At 40.0% G+C, this 22,050-nt stretch overlaps 1 protein-coding gene across 3 annotated transcripts in view; it reads right to left on the reverse strand.

The window, feature by feature from the left end:
* The window catches only part of SP1 (Sp1 transcription factor), a 41,443-nt gene that overhangs the window by 3,213 nt on the left and 16,180 nt on the right, over positions 1-22,050 (reverse strand). For all 3 annotated transcript variants that reach the window (XM_087442313.1, XM_004429114.3, XM_087442314.1), the window contains exons 4-5: positions 2,904-3,072; positions 340-539 (exon numbers count right to left, since the gene is read on the reverse strand). In XM_087442313.1, coding sequence (XP_087298439.1) covers positions 340-539; positions 2,904-3,072 — 369 coding nt within the window. The remainder of the gene's footprint in view (positions 1-339; positions 540-2,903; positions 3,073-22,050) is intronic.

Here is a 22,050-nt window from a genome sequence, read left to right on the forward strand (position 1 = left end):
GTGCATGCGCTCCGCTGCTGGCGGCCCGGGTTCGGATCCCGGGATCGCACCGATGCACCGCTTCTCCGGCCATGCTGAGGCCGCGTCCCACGTACAGCAACTGGAAGGATGTGCAGCTATGACAGACAACTATCTACTGGGGCGTTGGGGGAAAAATAAATAAATAAAATCTTTAAAAAAAAAAGTTTTCAAGATTAATTCCAATTCCATTTGTGATCCACACATTCAGTTTCAAATATATGTTGCTCAGAAATTTTTATTTCATAGATATATTTTGTAGTCTTTCCATTCTGGTCTATGGTCTATTACTATTTCTATCTTCTCCAGGCTCCAGCTCACCTGTGTGTGTGCGTTTGTGCCTCTGCAGCTCATCTGAACGTGTGAAGCGTTTCCCACAGTATGACCAGGTGCACATGAATGGCCTCTCGCCTGTATGCCAGCGCAAGTGTGCCCGTAGGTGTGAGGTCTTGCCATATACTTTGCCACAGCCTTGGATGTGGCAAATGTGCTGTTTCTTTTTGCCAGGATCCCCAGAGCCCCTGAAAGTGAGAATACAACTATTCATTATTCAACCTAGAAACAAAAATTAAAGAACCACAAAGTGTCAACAGTAACTACCTGACCCACTCAAAACTAACCCAAACTTTTATTTTAAAAAAAGCCTTCTCTTTAGTATCAAAAGATAAATCTTTGGTTGATTCTAGTTCTTAACACCCAAAATTCAAGTTGTAGCTTTCTTCTCTACTGGATATTTGCTCTTTCCTGCTTTCCTGTTCCTTAACCAATTTTGATGTTTGATGTTTGAAGAGATCATCATTCTAATGGTGACTTGTGAAGTCTGTGAGGCATTTTCTTGTATTTTTCATGAAGTTTAAAGTCTCAATACAAGCATTTTCCATGGGAACTACTGTGAATATGGTGATATTTTTGGCTAGGAACTTACTTAATGAGCAAAGGGTCTCTCCATTTAAGCACCTGGTGGAGAACTTTAAAGAAAATATAATATTTTACAATTATAGAACTTTTCTCCTAGAATAAAGGTCAAGAGCCAAATGGTGAAGATTAAAAGATGAAAAGCTGGAGCAGTATCAGGGACTTCAGTGGACGAGGAAGATGGGCTGGATAAAAGTTAAAAGAGGGGAATAAGGACTCTAATTAATTTAAGGTAGGTAAAAAAAAAAAAAAAAAAAAACATATTCCCTATATGGAGCAAATCCTAAGCTCCTCCCAGGAATCAGTTCTGAAAAGTTTCTGCCAAACCAATCTGTTCCATGCATGATCCACAAAGTGGGCATTGGGGAGATTTCCAAGAGGAACTTTTCTTGGGTTTATTTATTTATTTTTTTTTGGTGAGGAAGATTAGCCCTGAACTAACATCCGCTGCCAATCCTCCTCTTTTTGCTCAGGAAGATGGGCCCTGGGCTGACATCCATGCCCATCTTCCTCTACTTTATATGGGATGCCGCCAAGGCATGGCTCGACAAGCAGTGCGTCGGTCCGCACCCGGGATCCCAACCTGCGAACCCTGGACTGCCGAAGCCGAGCAAGTGCACTTAACTGCTACAGCACCGGGCCAGACCATTTTCTTGGGTTTTAAAAGCACATATTAGCAGAGGAAAAAAAAACCATAACAGAAGTGAAATCACACTTAGGTGGAAATCAGCAGAGAATTTCCTTCAAAAATTTAAGTCCGGGGCCGGCCTGGTGGCACAAGCGGTTAAGTGCGCACGCTCCGCCGCCGCGGCCCGGGGTTCGCCGGTTCAGATCCTGGGCGCGCACCAACGCACCGCTTGTCAAGCCATGCTTTGGTAGCGTCCCATATAAAGTAGAGGAAGATGGGCACGGATGTTAGCCCAGGGCCAGTCTTCCTCAGCAAAAAAGAGGAGGATTGGCATTGGATGTTAGCTCAGGGCTGGTCCTCCTCACAAAAAAAAAAAAAAAAAAAAAAAAAATTTAAGTCCACTTTAAGCTTTGTTAGAGGGAAACTCTATTGTACTCAGTGCTTTTGATTCAGGTTTTTCCTGTAATGTAGAGTAACCTACAAAGAACTCAAATTATTATTATTACTTGTTGGTCCTTTTTTTGTGAAATTTTTGTTGTACATTATTGTTTTATCAGTCACCATATAAGTGCATCCCTCCGCCCCTTGTGCCCACCCTCCACCCCCCTAGCCCCTGGTAACCACCAAACAGTCAAAGAACTCAAATTATTTTTTATTTTTGTGCTTATTTTTATTGGGACACACTTTAACAGACTTTTCAAAGGCATTTAAAAAACTACGTGACTTTCTATTCTCTTTCAAAAGCAGTGACTTAAAGGAAAAGAACAGAACTTGGAACTCTCCAGAGATAATACTGAATAGCAGGTACTACTAATGAGAAAATTTGTCAGAACTTTGATTTACAGGACACGTTAGATTCCCTGATGGAAGAATTTTCCATCTGGAGTAAGCATTTTGTCTATTTTGAGGGAAAATAAGACTCTGGAAAACTCATGATTCTCACACAGCCACTATAAAAAATCATTACAGTAGGTATGTTTCTTTTTCTTTGCAAGGCTGTTTTATAAGCAATCTTGTTAAAACCATCTCAAAACAGACATATGGTAACAATCATGAGACCAGTTGGCTCCATCTGATGTCCTTATCTCTAGGGGAAAGCAGGCACCTATTAAGGCTCAAGGTAAAAGAGTCAATGAAAGGATGAGAGCGGGAACCAAGATCCTATAATACAACCTAATCAAATGTATTATACTATCTCTGATCCCTTTGCAATACTGCCAAATCTTAAATGTTAAAAAATTAACCCTCTTCTCACCTCCAAATCTATTCACTTTTCTTCTTTAAGAAAAGAGACTTAAGAGTCTCTTAAGTTACACTTAAGAGACTGGCTGGGTCAACTTACCTTCCTTCACTATCTTTACAGTAGGGGCAGGTACATGCTTCCCGCCGGGTCCTCCGACCAGCTTGGGGTTGGGGATCTGGGCTGTTCTCACCCTCCTCTCCGCCTGCTGTGTCATCATGTATTCCATCACCACCAGCCCCATGCAGGCCAAGCTGAGCTCCATGATCACCTGAAATTAAGAAAGTAAAGGGTCAACGTGGGAAGTAGGGAAGGTCATCACAGCCGCAGACATCTCAGTGACACTTAACATTTACAGCACCATTCTTCAAAGCTTTAAAATCACATTCACTTGGGCCGGCCCCGTGGCTTAGCGGTTAAGTGCGCGAGCTCTGCTGCTGGTGGCCTGGGTTTGGATCCCAGGTGTGTACGGACACACCACTTCTCTGGCCATGCTGAGGCTGCGTCCCACATACAGCAACTAGAAGGATGTGCAACTATGACATACAACTATCTACTGGGGCTTTGGGGGGAAAAATAAATAAATAAATGAAAAAAAATTATTGAAATCAGTGATACAGCCCATACTTGACATCTCAAGAACTTTTGCTGAAAATATGAAGAGCAATAAGTATATGAAAACACAATCAATCTCACTAAATTGTAAAAATGCAACTCTATTTATAATGGACTTTTGTCATTTTTCACCTATCAGATTACAAAAAGTTAAAACTCTAATAACGCACAGCCCTGGCAAGGGTATGAGGAAACTGCCATTTTTATATACAGGTGGTGATAACTTAGTACAACTTTTTGAAAGGCCAATTTGGCAATATTATTAAAAATTTAAATGCACATCTTCAAAGTAATTCCACCTTGAACCAGCAATCTCCTATGGATATACTCACGAGTATACAAAGATATGTGACAATGATGTTTTCTGTAGCTTTATAACAACAAAAAACTGGAAACAATAAAAATGTACCCCACTGAGGAATTAGTTAAGCAAATTATGATAAACTTATGCAATGGACTACTACACGTCCATTAAAAATAATGAGATAAAGTTATGTACTGTTATCGAAAGATGCCCAACAAATCTCTTATTGACGCCCAGAGCTAAAGTGCTATGAAACCAACCAAACGGAAATGACTAAAAATAAGCCTTAAACGGATTCCAAACTAAAAATCATACAAAACCTGAGAGGGGAAACTTCCTGAAATGAGCAAAAAATTGTGTTGCATATTCAGCAGCGAATAGTACATGTCACGTATATTATAAATTTTGACAACGAGGAGAGGAAAGAGCTGAGATCAAAGTTAACTGTATAGCTAGCTATATACCTCAGGAAGGTTTTGATTTGGGACTGGATGCTTTTCAGAATGCCAGAAAAAGGAAGAAAATATCAAGCATATGTTCTACTGTCACTTGATGTCATCTGCTTTTAAAGATAAAATTTGTATGAAATCACCATAATTTCTGTCTTAGTTAGAATAGATAAATGCTAGTTTCACAAACAATGCTCACCCTTATGATAAGCAGTGTATTCTGAAATTTTCTAGACTCTATGTAAATTTTTTTTCCTTAATGCTCGTCATCACCCAGTATATTGATTTTATGAACCACTAATGGGTCACACTGGACATTTTCAAACAGTGCTCTAGGCCAATGGACAAAAGTAATGTTTTAAATAGATAACAGTCTTCTCAAGTTTTCAAAGCCTACTATCAGCAAGTATTCACCTATGAAAGCACCTTGTATAAAAGTTAATGACTCGGACTGGCCCCGTGGCTTAGCGGTTAAGTGCACACGCTCCGCTGCTGGCCGCCCGGGGTCGGATCCCGGGCGCGCACCGACGCACCACTTCTCCAGCCATGCTGAGGCCGCGTCCCACATACAGCAACTAGAAGGATGTGCAGCTATGACATACAACTATCTACTGGGGCTTTGGGAGGAAAAATAAATAAATAAATAAAATTATATAAAAAAAAAAGTTAATGACTCTATCCATACTTAAGGTTTCTATAAATGTAGACTGTTGAATTGGTCTTATAAAGAAGGAAACCAGGCCGGCCCAGTGGCATACTGGTTAAGATCGGGCACTCTGCTTCGGTGGCCCAGGGGCTGCAGGTTTGGATCCTGGGCACGGCCCTATGCACTGCTAATCAAACCATGTTGTGGCGGCTTCCCATACACAAAATACAGGAAGATGGGTACAGATGTTAGCTCAGAGCTAATCTTCCTCAGCAAAAAGAGGAGGATTGGCAATGGATGTTAGCTCAGAGCCAGTTTTCCTTACAAAAAAAAAAAAAAAGGACACTAAGTAAATGGGGTAGGTCAGACTTAACACCTAGAAATCTAGGCTCTTTTTTTTTTTTTTTAAAGATTTTTATTTATTTATTTATTTTTCCCCCCAAAGCCCCAGTAGATAGTTGTATGTCATAGCTGCACATCCTTCTAGTTGCTGTATGTGGGACACGGCCTCAGCATGGCCAGAGAAGCGGTGCGTCGGTGCGCACCCGGGATCTGAACCCGGGCCGCCAGCAGCGGAGCGCGTGCACTTAACCGCTAAGCCACGGGGCCGGCCCCGAAATCTAGGCTCTTGATTTTTACTTCTGTACCTAATCTCCACTCTCTTCAGCTCATCAACATAATTCTGAGTTACTATGCCTAATAATAAGCTCTCCTTGTGCTTTTTTTCTTACTCTACCACTTCTAAGCACCAGCCTATGGCATTAAAATAAATTTAATTAGAATGTTTTAAGATTTTCATGGTATTGGCAGAGCCATGGTATTGGAAGTACTAGAATACAGGGTTAACGACACGTTTTGGAGTAAGACAGACCTAGAAATGAGTCTCTGTACCACCATCTGATCAGCTTTCTGACAGTGAGCAAGTAACTTCTCAAGTTATCAGTTTCTCCATCAGTAAAAATGGGAAGAAATATTATCAATCTCATAAAGTTATTGTGAAAAACAAATGAAATAATACAAGTAAGGTGCTTAGCAAACATTCAACACATTGCAGCTCACATTATTAGGAAAATATCTTGTGGGAAAACCATAGTGAGAAATCAGGGAATAAGATACACACCAACATTTTGTCTAATCAATCCACCTTAAAAACTATACCGTGTTACTGAGTGGAAACTCCCCCTAGTGGGGATGGAGAATTTATCCTTTGAAATAAGCCCAAAAAGCTTAGCAGGCAAGGCAGGATTCTGGTTAGTATTACCAGTGGTTACCCACCAAAAATAACCTTCAGAAGAGAAATTTATGAAACTGTAGATCCAGCTATCTACAATAGGTTTTTAGAAACAAGATAAAAGCGTGGTACATATAAGCAAATCATTTTCTTTGACCCAAGAGCTTCAAAGAGAGAAAATAGAGCTTGGGATCTATTTTATAAGCTAACCTGACTCCACTAAAATTTTTTTTAAATAATTTTATTTATTTATTTTTCCCCCAAAGCCCCAGTAGATAGTTGTATGTCATAGTTGCACATCCTTCTAGTTGCTGTATGTGGGACGCAGCCTCAGCATGACCGGAGAAGCTGTGCGTTGGTGTGTACCCGGGATCCGAACCCGGGCCGCCAGCAGCGGAGCGTGCGCACCCAACCGCTAAGCCACGGGGCCGGCCCCTGACTCCACTAAAATTTGAGAAGCAATTTATTAATCCCCAAAGTTGTCCTCTGTCCCAATCAACTAGAAAGAGGCAAACTTTTCTCCATTTTATTTAAGTATAAGAATAGGGGCCGGCCCTGTGGCATAGTGGTTAAATGTGCGTGTTCCGCTGCTAACGGCCCGGGTTTGGATCCCGGGCGCACACTAATGCACCGCTTGTCAGGCCACGCTGTGGCGGCGTCCCATATAAAGTGGAGGAAGATGGGCACGGATGTTAGCTCAGGGCCAATCTTCCTCAGCAAAAAGAGGAGGATTGGCATGGATGTTAGCTCAGGGCTGACCTTCCTCACCAAAAAACAAATAAATCAATAAATATAAGAATAACATTCAGGACAGGACATAATTCAGTAAAGAGGGAAACAAAGAAATACTTAGATATTAGGACTCTCTAAAATCTAGCTTTCTTTCAAATTCTTACAAAATAGACAGTCAAAACTAATATCCTCCTGAACCTTCACTATGATTTCAAAGGATTTTTTTTTTTAAATATGAAAACTGGGAATGGGGCTAGATAAAATGAACAACGCTGAATTTCATTTAACAAAAGGAGTGAGGAAATGCCAACAAAACATCAACATCAGACCAGAATCTGTTTCCAGCCTCTTTTAATAACCGTTTTAGAAAAAAAAAATAGTTTTATCTTAAAATGTGGCACTGGTTAGGCAATCAAATAAATTAAAGATGTTCCTTTCCATGATGAAAATAACTAGTAAACCAAAGGCACAGTTTAATGACAGTCTTGCCAAGCCCAGTGGTTGCCTCCAGCATGAGTTTCTGAAATAGCTGTGGCAGTTACACACGTTTTCAGTTTCCTCAAAGTGAAGAAGTGTGCTGAAGTCATGAACTTTCAAGACCACTATGACAGGTCAAACACCCTATTCTCCGAGGAGAAACTTAGGCAGTACTAAAATAAGATGAAATAAGAACCTCCTCAATAATTTTCAAAAGGGTGGCTCCCATACACATCCCTATTCATCTGCTCTTTGGAAAGATTTTGGGAACACTGCATTAACGTTAATTCAGTAAGTATTAATACAGTAAGACTGAATTTCAAAATTATACCTACACGAAGCACACACTAGGTTTTCTGACTGTGTTTCATTCTACACAATAGATTTAATACAAAGAAGTATATCTCAGGGCCGGCCCCGTGGCTTAGCGGTTAAGTGCCTGCGCTCCGCTACTGGCGGCCCGGGTTCGGATCCCGGGCACACCGACGCACCGCTTGTCGGCCATGCTGAGGCCGCGTCCCACATACAGCAACTAGAAAGATGTGCAACTATGACATACAACTAGGTACTGGGGCTTTGGGGAAAAAAAGGAGGAGGATTGGCAATAGATGTTTGCTCAGAGCCAGTCTCCCTCAGCAAAAAGAGGAGGATTAGCATGGATGTTAGCTCAGGGCTGATCTTCCTCACAAAAGGAAAAACAAAAAAGAAGTATATCTCAGACCACGAAGTGTTTGTGTGTTCAACCACGCTGAAACAGAATACTGGTAACACATCACTTTTGTGTGAGGAACATCAAGTATCCAGAATACGGCCCCAAGTCAAGAAACAAAAATGTCTCTAGTAACAGAAATAGATGATTCATAATACATGGTACTTTATCTTTTTAAATAATAATAATTGTATTAATCTGGTTTCCCAGTCCAAAGTGAATTAGAGGTAGCAAATTAGAGAAAAAGAAATAAAGAATTATACTTTTAATGGCAGAAAAACTGACAACTGGGAGTGATAAAATGTAATACCAATAAACACATAAAGATAGCCTCAAAATTCATCCCTATATTGACTACTTGGTTACTCTTGAGGTACAGTTTAATGTAGGAGAGACAGGATAAATGCTTGATTCTGTCAACTACTAGTTTTCAACATGAGTTGGTTTCCTAGAATCCTTAAGAAGTAACAAATGAGTTTTCCTTTTCTTAAAAATCCAGTTTATTGAGATATAATGTACCTACAATAAAATTCACCCTTTTAATAAGTTTAGACCAGGGTTCTCAACCGGGGCCATGCTGCTCCCCAGGAAACATCTGACGATGTATGGAGACATTTTTGATGGTCACATCTGGCATCTAGTGATGCTAAACATTCTACAATGCACAGGACAGCCCATTCCTCTCCCAAAAACAAAGAATTATCTGGTTCAAAATGTCAATAGTGCTGAGGTTGAGAAACCATGGTTTAGACAAATGTATACAATAAGTAGTATAACCACTAATACGAGCAAGATATAGAATATTTCCACCACCTCAAATAGTTCCCACACGCCCTTCTGCAGTCTTTTTTGCATCAATATGAACTCATAGATTTAAACACATTTGCTGTTTTGATCCATTGCAGTTATTATCCTTACTGATGCTCAAACTACCCCATTAGACTGTTTTCTCATTAGACTGGAGTTAAGGGTTTTGGAGAAGAATACCACAAAAGTGAAGTGCCCTTCTCATTATATCATATTAGGAGGTACATGATATCAACATACTCTGTTTTTTGGAAGGAGATCCAGGAAGATTAAAAAAAAAATCAGCTGCCGCCATTGTGTCCCCACAATTTTCAGTAAATTATCTTTGGAAATTTTTAAAATAAAGAAAGATTCAGTCATCTAAAATAATTATTTAGACGGACTCCTCATTCTCTACCTGTGGGTGTTACAGTGGTACTGTCTGTGTATGTGCACGAGCTCTGGTGTTCAATAACAGATACTACTACTTGTTCCCAGTTTTCATTCTCTCCTTCTTCCTCCCTAAAAGCCACATGATTTTGTTCAGGGTAACAATGTGCTCGGTTAAAAATATTCTCCTTCCCAGGTTCCCTTGCAGATAAGGGGTAGCCAAGTGACAATCTGGTGTAAAACAAAATTGCTGGGTAAGACTTTCAGGAAAGCTCTTTAAGTGGGAACAACTAGGCTTGCTTCCTCCTTTTTTCTTTTTTTTTAAAGATTTATTTTATTTATTTATTTTCCCCGCAAAGCCCCAGTAGACAGTTGTATGTCATAGCTGCACATCCTTCTAGTTGCTGTATGTGGGACGCAGCCTCAGCATGGCCAGAGAAGCGGTGTGTTGGTGCGCGCCCGGGATCCGAACCCGGGCCGCCAGCAGCGGAGCGTGGCCGGCTCGGCTTGCTTCCTCCTTTATCAAATTTCACCTTTCCCTCCTTTATCCTGTCTGGAAAGAGGTCACATGACCAAAGGTGGAGCAGCTGCCTTGCAAGCACAGCAAGTGTCCCACACTAAGGCAAAAGCAAACACGGCCAGAGTTCCTACTGTTACCTGCTGCTGCCACACCAGCCTTGGACTCACTACCTCCAGATTTCATGTTATACACCTCTATCTGGTTAAGCCACTATAATAGGTTTTCTGGTATATACAGCTAAATGCCCTAACTGCAAAAAAAAAAAGGAATTATGCTTTTTTGGGGGGGTATGGGGGAAAAATTAGCCCTGAGCTCACATCCACTGCCAATCCTCTTTTTACTGAGGAAGATTGGCCCCGGGCTAACATCCATGCCCATCTTCCTCTACTTTATATGGGACACTGCCACAGCATGGCTTGACAAGCGGTGTCAGTCCGTGCCCGGGATCCAAAACTGTGAACCCCGGGCTGCTAAAGCAGAGCGCGCAAACTTAACCACTATGCCACCGGGCCAGCCCCAGGAATCACGTTTTCTTAAAGTGAGTCATGACTATGCTGGGCATATCAATTTTTCTTGACTGTGCAATCTATATCTCAGTATATCACACCAGTATTTTGTGTTACTATTTTTTGTGTGTGTCAAACTGGTAAGAGCCTTTAATTTTCTCTGTCCAATTCCTAGAACTATGCTATAAGTGGAGAAGCATCTAACAAAAAATTCTGATGATGCTAATTTTATATTAAATTAGACCACACAAGAATAGAGAATAGGCACCAGAAACGTATTTCCTTCTGCTCCAGAATGGAAGCCCTTGCTAATTCATTAGGAACCTCTGCTTTATACAAATCCATATACTTCGCTTCTTTTTTTTTTTTTAAAGATTTATTTATTTATTTTCCCCCCAAAGCCCCAGTAGATAATTGTATGTCATAGCTGCACATTCTTCTAGTTGCTGTATGTGGGACGCGGCCTCAGCACCGCCGGAGAAGTGGTGCGTCGGTGCATGCCCGGGATCCGAACCGGGGCCGCCAGCAGCGGAGCGCGTGCACTTGACCACTTACACCACTGGGCCGGCCCCTTAAATGACTGATTTTTGAAAAGAGCGATGGTAGAGAGAGTATGGAGAGAGAATCACTTCCATACAACTCTTAGCAGCATGAGTGCACAAAAGCATATGGAGGGAAACAGCCTGGTGTGAGTGGAGGGCATTTAGGCAAAACAGATCAAGTCTTTAGGATGTGACTAATCTCTAACTGAGCAAGTATACTATTAGGAGTAAGGACATGTGCCAAATACTGTATTAAGCTCTGGGGATAGTTAGATATAATCCTGGCCATTAGAGAGCTTCTATCTCACTAGGAAGACACAAAATGAAACCAACAAGTATAATATCTGTCCTATAATTTGTATAATAAAGTACTAATAAAATGCTCTGATAAAAGAAGTACAAGAGTAGGGAGGGGGAGTATTAGAAGAAAGAAAAGTGGAATATTCCGGGCTATTCCATCAGATAATGGTGAGAGATAATAAAGGTCTAAAGTAGGGCAGTAGTTCCAGTGAAGAGAAATGCATGGCTAAGAAATAATGAAGAGTAAAAAAAGGCAGGATTTAGTTGCTTCAAAGTTTCTAGGATAGAAGTGAAATAGCAAGACTGCCAGGGATATGAACAAAAGACAGGCAACAAATATTTTTAAGATCTTTCAAAGATACAGACTAAGGAACTCATTAAAAGTGAATTTAACCAAGTAACTCCACTCCTAGGTATACAAAGAGAAATAAAAACATATGTCCAGGGGCTGGCCCAGTGGCGCAAGCGGTTAAGTGCGTGCGCTCCACTGCGGTGGCCCGGGGTTCGCCAGTTTGGATCCTGGGTGCGCACCAATGCACTGCTTGGCAAGGCATGCTGTGGCGGTGTCCCATATAAAGTGGAGGAAGATAGGCACGGATGTTAGCCCAGGGCCAGTCTTCCTCAGCAAAAAAAAAAAAAGAGGAAGATTGGCAGATGTTAGCACAGGGCTGATCTCACACACACAAAAAAATATCCATACAAAAATTTGTACACAAACGTGCACAGCATTATTCACAACAGTCAAAAAGTAGAAACAACCCAAATGTGCATCAACTGATGAATGGATAAACAAAATGTAGTATATTCACACAATGAAATATGATTTGGCAATAAAAAAGGATGAATCACAACATGCTACAACACAGATGAACTTTGAAAACATTCTGCTAAACGAAAGAAGCCAGTTACAGAAGGCCACGTATTGTATGATTCTACCTATACGAAATACCCAGAATTGGTAAATCCATACAGATGGTAAGTAAATTACCTTAGGCTGCCTTGGACTGGACATGAGGAGTGAAAACGGGGAAAGACAACTAACGGGCCACGTGGTGTTTCTTTTTGGCGTGCACCTACTACCACCTTTGGTAGTAGTAGGTGCACAATACTGTGAATATACTAAAATCCACTGAACTGTACATTTTATTTTATTTATTTATTTTTTTTGTGAGGAAGATCAGCCCTGAGCTAACATCCATGCTAATCCTCCTCTTTTTGCTGAGGAAGACCAGCTCTGAGCTAACATCTATTGCCAATCCTCTTCCTTTTTTTCCCCAAAGCCCCAGTAGATAGTTGTATGTCATAGTTGCACACCCTTCTAGTTGCTGTATGTGGGACTCGGCCTGAGCATGGCCGGAGAAGCGGTACATTGGTGCGCGCCCGGGATCCGAACCCAGGCCGCCAGTAGCGGAGCACGCACACTTAACCGCTAAGCCATGGGGCCGGCCCCCGAACTGTACATTTTAAATGGGTGAATTATATGGTATACAAATTATAGCTCAACAAAGCCGTTTTAAAAAGCAAACTATAGTTCAAAAAACTCTTTAAAAGAAAGGAAGGAAGGACGGAGAAATGGTTCAAAGGGGAAAATTGAAAAGAAAAAAGAACCTACATTGGCGGGTAGGGGACACCATGGGAGTAGGGAGAAGGAAAATATTTATTTATTTTTATTTAATTCAACAAATCTTTATGGCACCTCTGTTGTATGCTCCACACTAATGTTAGGTGCTACAGTCAAGGAGACAAAATCTAGTGAGATAACACACGAGAGAGAGAGATATCTCCAGCTGCCTTTTTTGCTCTAGATGTCAGGAGGCTCAGAGATAAATCTTACATTCAAAATAACTTGAGACATCTCCGCCCTTGTCACATTTCAAAAATAATTCTGGGTAGATAAAGTTCAATGTTTACAAAAATGTCTGGAAATAAAGACTGGCAAGAAATTCAAAAACACTAACATTGGTTTCTTTAAATGACAGGCTGCCTTCTTCATATTTTTCCATACTAAATATAATGAAAAATAAAGGGAAGAGAGTTCATATGTTTAAATATGAAGAAAACTATTATCAAACTTTTAGAAGGCATCTCTATTTGATTTTTTAAATTCACTAAAGAAGTCACAAAAGAAAATATCAATTCACTTGACACATAAAAATGAAAAGCTTCAGGGGCTGACCCTGTGGCCTAGTGGTTAAGTTTGGCACACTCCACTTCGGTGGCCCGGGTTCAGTTCTGGGGTGTGGACCTACAGCACTCTTTGACAGCCATCTACATACAGAACAGCACAAATGTTAGCTCAGGTTGAATCTTTCTCAAGCAAAAAGAGGAAGACTGGCAACAGATGTTAGCTCAGGGTGAATCTTCCTCAGCAAAAAAAAAAAAAAAAAAAAGAAAGAAAAAGAAAAGCTTCTGTATTGAAAAAAGCAAGTAAGAGCTTGAGGAGGTTATTTTCAGCAAATTTTAAAAACAATGCATCTCTTTATTTAAAAAAACAGCCCAGGCAAGTTCCTAAGAATATTATTATCATGCCAGTAGACAAATCAACTGATACAACTTGTAAACAAGCAGAAGGAAAAATATTCAACCTCACTAGTAAGCAAAAACATAAAAACTTAACCTTTGGGGAAAGCTCAGAGTTCATAAAAACGTTTATCACTGAAAAAATCCAACTATGGAAAAAATCATTTGAACAGACATTCATCAATAAATTATTTATAACAGCAATACAAGAAATGGGTTAAAATGTAAACAATAAGGAAATTGTTAAGTAAGTGGATGGAATATTAGGCAATCAGTAAAATTTATAATTAACTGATGTATAACAACTTGGAAAAAATGCTTATGCCATAATATTACTGAACAAACCAAGGGACAAATTACGTGCATACTAAGAATTAAGCTATGCTAAAAAAATACATGCATTAAACTTTAAATAAAGTAGAAGAAAACATACCAAATTAGTGACTGTGATGAGGAGCGCTATTAGTTTTGTTTTTCTACTTTCTATTTCTAGTATTTTCTGTAATGTAATTATATAACTTTTATCATTAAAAACACCTACACAGGGGCCAGACTGGCAGCACAGTGGTTAAGTTCTCACACTCTGCATTGGCGGCCCGGAGTTTGCAGGTTCAGATCCCGGGCGTGGACCTACGCACTCCTTATCAAGCCATATATATAAAATATATATATATAAAATAGAGGAAGATGGGCACGGATGTTAGCCCAGGGCTAATCTTCCTCACCAAAAAAAAAAAAAACCCACAAAAAAACCAAAAAACACACCTACACAGCAAAAAAATAAAAATAAAAAATTCAGCCTGTGCATCCTCCCCTTTCTGGTATATTAAAAGTGCTTTATTTATAGATTTAATAATCGGTTCTTCACATCTCAGAAATGGGTAGTTTTCCTTAAGTACAGGGCAATCAGCACAAGAAGGTCAAAGGCTCTCACCAGTAGGTGTCACTGTAACTAACTGATAGATGGGTGTTTTTAAAGTCCACCCTCCCAGGCAAGAGGTTTAAGAAGAAAAAAAAGGGGGCTGGCCCCGTGGCTTGGCAGTTGAGTGTGCGCGCTCTGCTACTGGCGGCCTAGGTTCAGATCCCAGGCGCGCACCAACGCACCGTTTGTCGGGCCATGCTGAGGCAGCGTCCCACATACAGCAACTAGCAGGATGTGCAACTATGACATACAACTACCTATTGGGGCTTTGGGGAGAAAAAAGAAGGAGGATTGGCAATAGACGTTAGCTCAGGGCCAATCTTCCTCAGCAAAAAGAGGAGGATTGGCATGGATGTTAGCTCAGGGCTGATCTTCCTCACAAAAAAATAAATAAAATAGGGGCTGGCCCGATGGCGCAAGTGGTTAAGTACGCGCGCTCCGCTGCAGCGGCCCGGGGTTCGCCCGTTTGGATCCCGGGCACGCACCAACACACTGTTTGTTGAGCCATGCTGTGGCGGAGTCCCATATAAAGTAGAGGAAGACGGGCACGGATGTTAGCTCAGGGCCAGTCTTCCTCAGAAAAAAGAGGAGGATTGGCATCAGATGTTAGCTCAGGGCTGATCTTCCTCACACACACAAAAAATAATAAATAAATAAATAAAATAAAATTCAGTTTAGCTGTAAACAACAAAACATTAAATGTATAAAACCTTTGACCCACTAATGCTCGGAAATTTTTTTTCTTGAGGTGAAATTCACATAACATACAATTAACTATTTTAACATGTACAATTCAGTGGTATTTAGTGCATTCACAATGTTGTACAACTACCACCTCTTTTTACTTTCAAAACTTTCATCACCCCAGAAAAACATTTTTTTTTTTGTGAGGGAGATCAGCCCTGAGCTAACATCCGTGCTAATCCTCCTCTTTTTGCTGAGGAAGATCGGCTCTGAGCTAACATCTATTGCCAATCCTCCTCCTTTTTGTTCCCCCCCAAGCCCCAGTAGATAGTTGTATGTCACAGATGCACATCCTTCTTGTTGCTGTATGTGGGACGCGGCCTCAGCATGGCCGGACAGGCGGTGCGTCAGTGCGCGCCCAGGATCTGAACCCGGGCCGCCAGCAGCGGAGTGCGCGCACTTAACCGCTAAGCCACCAAGCTGGCCCCCAGAAAAACATTTATATCCACTAAGTAATCACTCCCCACTCTCCCCTCACCCCATCCCCTGGCCACCACTATCTCTATGGATTTTCCTATATTAGATATTCCATATAAATGGACTCACACAATATGTAACCTTTTGTCTCTGGCTTCTTTCACTTAGCAGAATGTAAATAATGCTGCTATTAACACTTGTATACAATTTTCTGTGTGAACACAGTTTCGTTTCTCTTAAAAATATACCTAGAAATAGAACTACTCACTTACAGAATTTTAATCTAAAAAGTGTGAATAAGGATGTTCATCACAGCATTGCTTATAATAATGAAATTGTGGAAACAAATGTACATCAATAGGGTTAAGTAAATCCTAGAACAAATACACTATGGAATTATCATACAATCATTTAAATTGTTAATGCAGATGTACATTTATTATTATTTATGGAAAAGATGTTCATGATATACTATTCAGTGAAAACAGATATGGAGCATTGTGGATAGTATAATCCTATTTAAGTATTAATAAAACTATATATAAATGTCTTTGTAAATTGTACACAAATGTACAAAAGATGGCTGGAAGGATGTTCACCAAAATTTCAACAGTGGATATCTTTGGATAGTTAAATTTCAATTAATTTTTACTTTATTTTCTGTATTACGAGCATTGTTTAATGTTTCTACCAATACCATTTAAACAAAAGTTATTTTTTAATAAATTTATTTTTCCTGTCCTTAAAGGTAAGTTTTCTAATTTCAGCTCTACAGATCTTCGTAAAGTGAATGCTTTGAATTCTCCCATTTCCCACACTGAAACTGTAATTTACATCAGCAGTCCTTTGTGAGAAACCAGTGTTCCCCCTTCAGATCATTATTCTACATCCATACGTTTATGGCACCAAAGATGCTCTGTATAAAGAAAAACAGAGGTGGTTCCAGTCCTATAGGCATTTAAGATCTAGAACACTGACATACCTAAAATTGTACAAACAGTAGTTAACAAATGTCTTAGATATTTGTTTGTATGTATTTATACATCTATGAATCTACATCACCACAAAGAATTGAGCAGGTATAATCATCCTCATTCTGCAAATGAACAGAAGTCAAGAAATTCCAAAATCACCAAATTAACAGTCAGTTCAGACCTAACCAGTTCCTTAATTTTCTACTTGCATTTTGCAGTAGAATATTAAAGCCAGCAATTGCATACATTCACACAACTAAAACAATCATTACTTGATAAAACCACATAGTTCAGCAACAATGTTAAAAAGTGTTAGGGACAGGGCCGGCGTAGCGGTGAAGCACGCGCGCTGCGCTGCTGGCAGCCAGGATTTGGATACCGGGCGTGCACCAATGCACCGCTTGTCAGGCCATGCAGTGGCAGCATCCCACATAAAGTGGAGGAAGATAGGCATGGATGTTAGCTCAGGGCCAGTCTTCCTCAGCAAAAAGAGAGACGAATTGGCATGGATGTTAGCTCAGGGTTGATCTTCCTCACAAAAAAATTAAATAAATAAAAAATAAAAAGTGTTAGGGAGGGCAGACATATTTTGTGAGCTTTAATAATATTTGTAATGTATTGTTCCATGAACTGGGATATGGATAAAAGAATATCCATTGTATCATCCTTTATACCTGCCTAGATGTCTTAAATTATTTCATAATCATTTTTGAAGTGTTTTTTTGGGGGGGAGGGAAGAGAAGTGATAGATGAGAGAGAGGAATTAGCTGAGAGTGGAAAAGAAAGTAAAACAGAGCTTTAGTAAAACCAAGCAAAAAAGTAAAAGAAAAAAAAAATTTTCTCGTTTGTAGAAAACCAAACAACTTTAGGAATAGAAAAATAATTCACTGAAATAGAAAACCGAGAAACTCAATTATCATTAGACAGAGTGTCAACAAAGTGTTCATCAAGAATGTTTTTCTAGCAAACAGTCTGTAGAGAAAATATAGGCATAGACTCTGCACCAAGTTCATAACCAGGCCAACGAGAGATAAAAAAACAGAAAATCTATGGGTAATCCTAAAAACCTTCTCTACTGTCAACTACTGTTTTTAACAGAATGGCTTATGAAAGAACAAAACATACTGGCTGGAATTTACTTCCTTTGGTAGTTGTGGTAGTTTAATGACTACACTGATGGACAAGAAATGTAACGGGCAAGAAAGAATGTAAAGGCTTGGACACTTTAACAACTTGGAAGAGCAGCCTTGAACTAAGCGATTAAAACCCTACTTTTAATTGGAAAGGAGGACTACAAGGAATGGAACTTTTACTGAGAGATGGGCACTAATATATACTGAGCATGTGCTCTTACATGTTATCCAACATTTAATCCTAACAATCCCATGGGGGTAAATATTAATACGAACCCTCTTTTACAGATAAAGAAACCTCAGCTCAGAGGATGAAGCACTTGCCCTAAGTCACACAGCCAGTAAGAAGCAAAGTTATGATTTGGACCCTAGTGTGTCTGCCTACAAACCCCATGCTGTCACTCTCCTGTCCATACTAAATATCTCATTCAAGACAAGCTTTCTTTTTCTTTCACAAAGGATTTTCAATCAATTACTGCTAGTCTCAGAGCTGGAATTATTTCATCCCTCACATTAAAGAGTATATACACTCAGAGCTAAACCATTCAACCTATACTACACAGGATGTGAGACATTCATGTGCAAAAACAGTACATACAGAAGAGAAAAAAACCAAACTATTTTGGGTTAAAGATCCCAATTACAGCCTGTCATCTATAACTTCCCATCCAAGAGAGTACCAAACAAGTGGGAAAACTCATCCCAGACAACTTCCCAACAATTTTGTGGATTTTTATATTGTACTTTCAAAGAGCCATTTCATTTTCTCTCATAAGAGCAGCATAACAAATGGGAAGAAAAACAGTACTCTTTAGCAAGCCCCTGAGTTTGTTCATAGTACCAATGTCTCATGGGAGGTTGGGAATAGAAATGAGGGTAGGGTGGAGGGGGGTGTAGGAAAACAGGAGACATGACATGACACAATATGATTCATTTATAAATAGAAGCATTCATGTGCAGTAGTAGGTTTCATTATCAGCCTCCATTTCAGCTTTTAAAAGGCAGCTGCATTGGCCTGATGGCGGTTTTGAATCAGAACTAGGAAAGCCTCTGAACTTGACTTCCTAAATGAACAGAAAGCTCACGTTTTCCAAGCATAACCTTTATTTTGTTTCCTCTAGGCACAATCTTGTAGAGTATGCTGAGCACAATGCCAGGGATTGCCAAACAATCCTCTACTGGAGTGTTGGGATACCTTGCCTTTATGAGAGGTCTTCAGGTCATACAACATTAGAAGTCCTTCAGTAACATTCTCAAGACAATCATTCTGGAGAATGCTCTCTGTAGTATCAAGGCTTTAGGGGAGCTAAACAAAATGAAAGTCTGCTAGAAGCTTCAATGCTTAGTTTTTTGGAAAGGGACAAATTTCTTGGCTGGTACCACTTTTCTTTTCTTTTCCTTTTTTTTGGTGAGGAAGACTGGCCATCAGCTAACATCTGTTGCCACTCTTCCTCTTTTTGCTGAGGAAGATTGGCCCTGAGCTAACATCTGTGCCCATCTTCCTCTCCTTTATATGGGACACCGCCACAGCACGGCTTGATGAGTGGTGCGTAGGTCCGTGCCCAGGATCTGAACCTGCCAACCCCAGGCTGTCAAAGCAGAGTGTGTGAACTTAACCCTATGCCACCTAGTACCACTTTTAAACAGCATCAAACTCCTTTGCAAGCAAAGCAGTGATTAAAACCAAACAGTCCAGGGGCTGGCCCCATGGCTTAGCGGTTAAGTGCGCGCGCACCGATGCACCACTTCTCCGGCCATGCTGAGGCCGCGTCCCACGTACAGCAACTAGAAGGATGTGCATCTATGACATACATCTATCTACTGGGGCTTTGGGGGAAAAAAATAAATTAATTAATTAATTTAAAAAAAAACAGTCCATGGAGTAAAAATTTTCAATATCAATAAAGAAGTACAGGAAATGAAGGTGCCCCTATTTTACGTAATCCCTATCACAGGTGCCTATTTCTTAAGTTTAAATGTCGATTTCTTAAATTTTTATGGTAAGGCACATCTAGATAATATGACGTGATCATAATATTTCATAATGTCTCCATTCTGGTTCTGGCAATAAAAATTTTAATACTTAGGCCAATTAGTTGTCAGAATGTTTTCAGGAATAAATCAAAGAACCATCAGTAATTTAAGTCTGGATGCATCTGAATTTGCTTCATATTTCAGTTAAAATAATACAATGTGATATGTTAGTGCTTCTACTAAGACAGTTCTGACCAGGCATTTGATTAAAAGATTAATTGCCACTACACCAAGATGCTTAGCCATGCTGCAGTTTCCCAGGCATCTATATAAGCTAGAGATGAGAATATCCATTGTTGGGGTGACAGGACCATCGTCATTTTCTGGGGCTCTGGAGGATCACTGAATTAATTCCAAAAAGGGAAATGAATGCTTGCCAGCAACAAGCCATCTTTGCTCTCTTTGGTCTTTTATGCATAAGTAATTAAAACAAGGAAGTAAGCAAATACCAGTTACCTAAGAAGAATGATTTATCTTTAAAAGCATGCTCAAACACACTGTAATCAGGACAATTTTTCTTATGCAATCCCAAGCAGCAATAATTCCTCTCTCAAGTCTCAACCTTTGAGCTCCATTTTAAGTATCTTACTTTACAATATATCCAAGATTTAAATAATGTAAAAGTAGCTGGATATCAGCTATAATGTATTAATGCTCTTGCTCTATTAGGTTAGGAAATTTGGAAATAATCTTATAAGAACACTGCTCAGATAGAAAAGCTTAAAATATAGTTCTGACTAAAAGCATAGGCTGAAAATTTGTTTTCTTTTCTTTTTTTTGGTGAGGAAGATTCACCCTGAGCTAACATCTGTCGCCAATCTTCCTATTTTTTTTTTTGCTTGAGGAAGATTCACCCTGCGCTAACATCTATGCCAGTCTTCCTGTTTTGTATGTGGGTTACTGACATATCATGGCCACTGAAGGAGTGGTGTAGGTCCGCACCTGGGAACCGAACCTGGACTGCCAAAGCAGAGCATGTCAAACTTAACCACTACGCCACGGGGTCAGCCAAAAATGTGAGTTTTTTAATAAATAGTTTATAAATATATTTCCTCAAAAATTAAAAATAGAATTACCACATGATCCAGCAATCCTACTTCTGGGTATATATCCAAAAGAACTAAAAGCACAATCTCGAAGAGATATTTATACCCAAGTTCACAGCAGCACTATTCACAATAGCCAAGAGGTAGAAGCAATCCAGATGTCCATCACAGATGAATGGATAAAGAAAATGTGGTATAAAGATACAATGGAATATTATTCAGCCTTTAAAAGGAAGGAAATCCTGTTACATGCTAAAATATGGATGAATTTTGAGGACATTACGGTAAATAAAAAAGCCGGTCACAAAAAGCCAAACACTCTACGATTCTACTTATATGACATATCTAAAGTAGTCAAATTCATAGAAATAGAAAGTAGAGTAACACGGGGCCGGCCCCGTGGCTTAGTGGTTAAGTGCGCGCGCTCCGCTGCTGGTGGCCCAGGTTCGGATCCCGGCCGCGCACTGACGCACCGCTTCTCCAGCCATGCTGAGGCCGCGTCCCACATACAGCAACTAGAAGGATGTGCAGCTATGACATACAACTATCTACTGGGGCTTTGGGGGGAAAATAAATTAAATAAATAAAATTATAAAAAAAAAAAAAGAAAGTAGAGTAACAGTTGCAAGGGGCTAGGGAGAGGGGAAAATGAGGAGTTCAATGGATATACAGTTTCAGTTTTGTGAGATGAAAAAGTTCTGGAGATCTGTCTTGCAACAATGTGAACATACTTAACACTACTGAACTATACATTTAAAAATGGCTAAGGTGGTAAATTTTATGTTAAGTGTTTTTTACCACAAAATAATTATTTAAAAAATTACTGTATTACTTTGCATTTTTGTGTGCGTGTGTGTGAGGAAGATCAGCCCTGAGCTAACATCCGATGCCAATCCTCCTCTTTTTTGCTGAGGAAGACTGGCCCTGGGCTAACATCCATGCCCATCTTCCTCTACTTTATATGGGACGCCGCCACAGCATGGCTTGACAAGCGGTGGGTTGGTGCGCACCAGGGATCCGAACCTGCAAACCCCAGGCTGCCAAAGCGGAGCACGTGCACTTAAGTGCTACGCCACCTGGCCGGCCCCCCGCATCTAATTCTTAAGTTTGCAGGGGGCAATTATATTACTAAGTATACTGGCGTTCAGTAAATGCCTATGTAAGTTAACTGAACCATGAGTATCACTGAATTTCTTAACAGCATTTAAGGCTAAAAAGGAGCCCATTCAAAATATGATAACGCCGGGCCGGC

Source organism: Ceratotherium simum, chromosome 17, assembly GCF_057802395.1.
Source record: "Ceratotherium simum simum isolate JZ-2026a chromosome 17, ASM5780239v1, whole genome shotgun sequence".
NCBI classification, from domain to species: domain Eukaryota; kingdom Metazoa; phylum Chordata; class Mammalia; order Perissodactyla; family Rhinocerotidae; genus Ceratotherium; species Ceratotherium simum.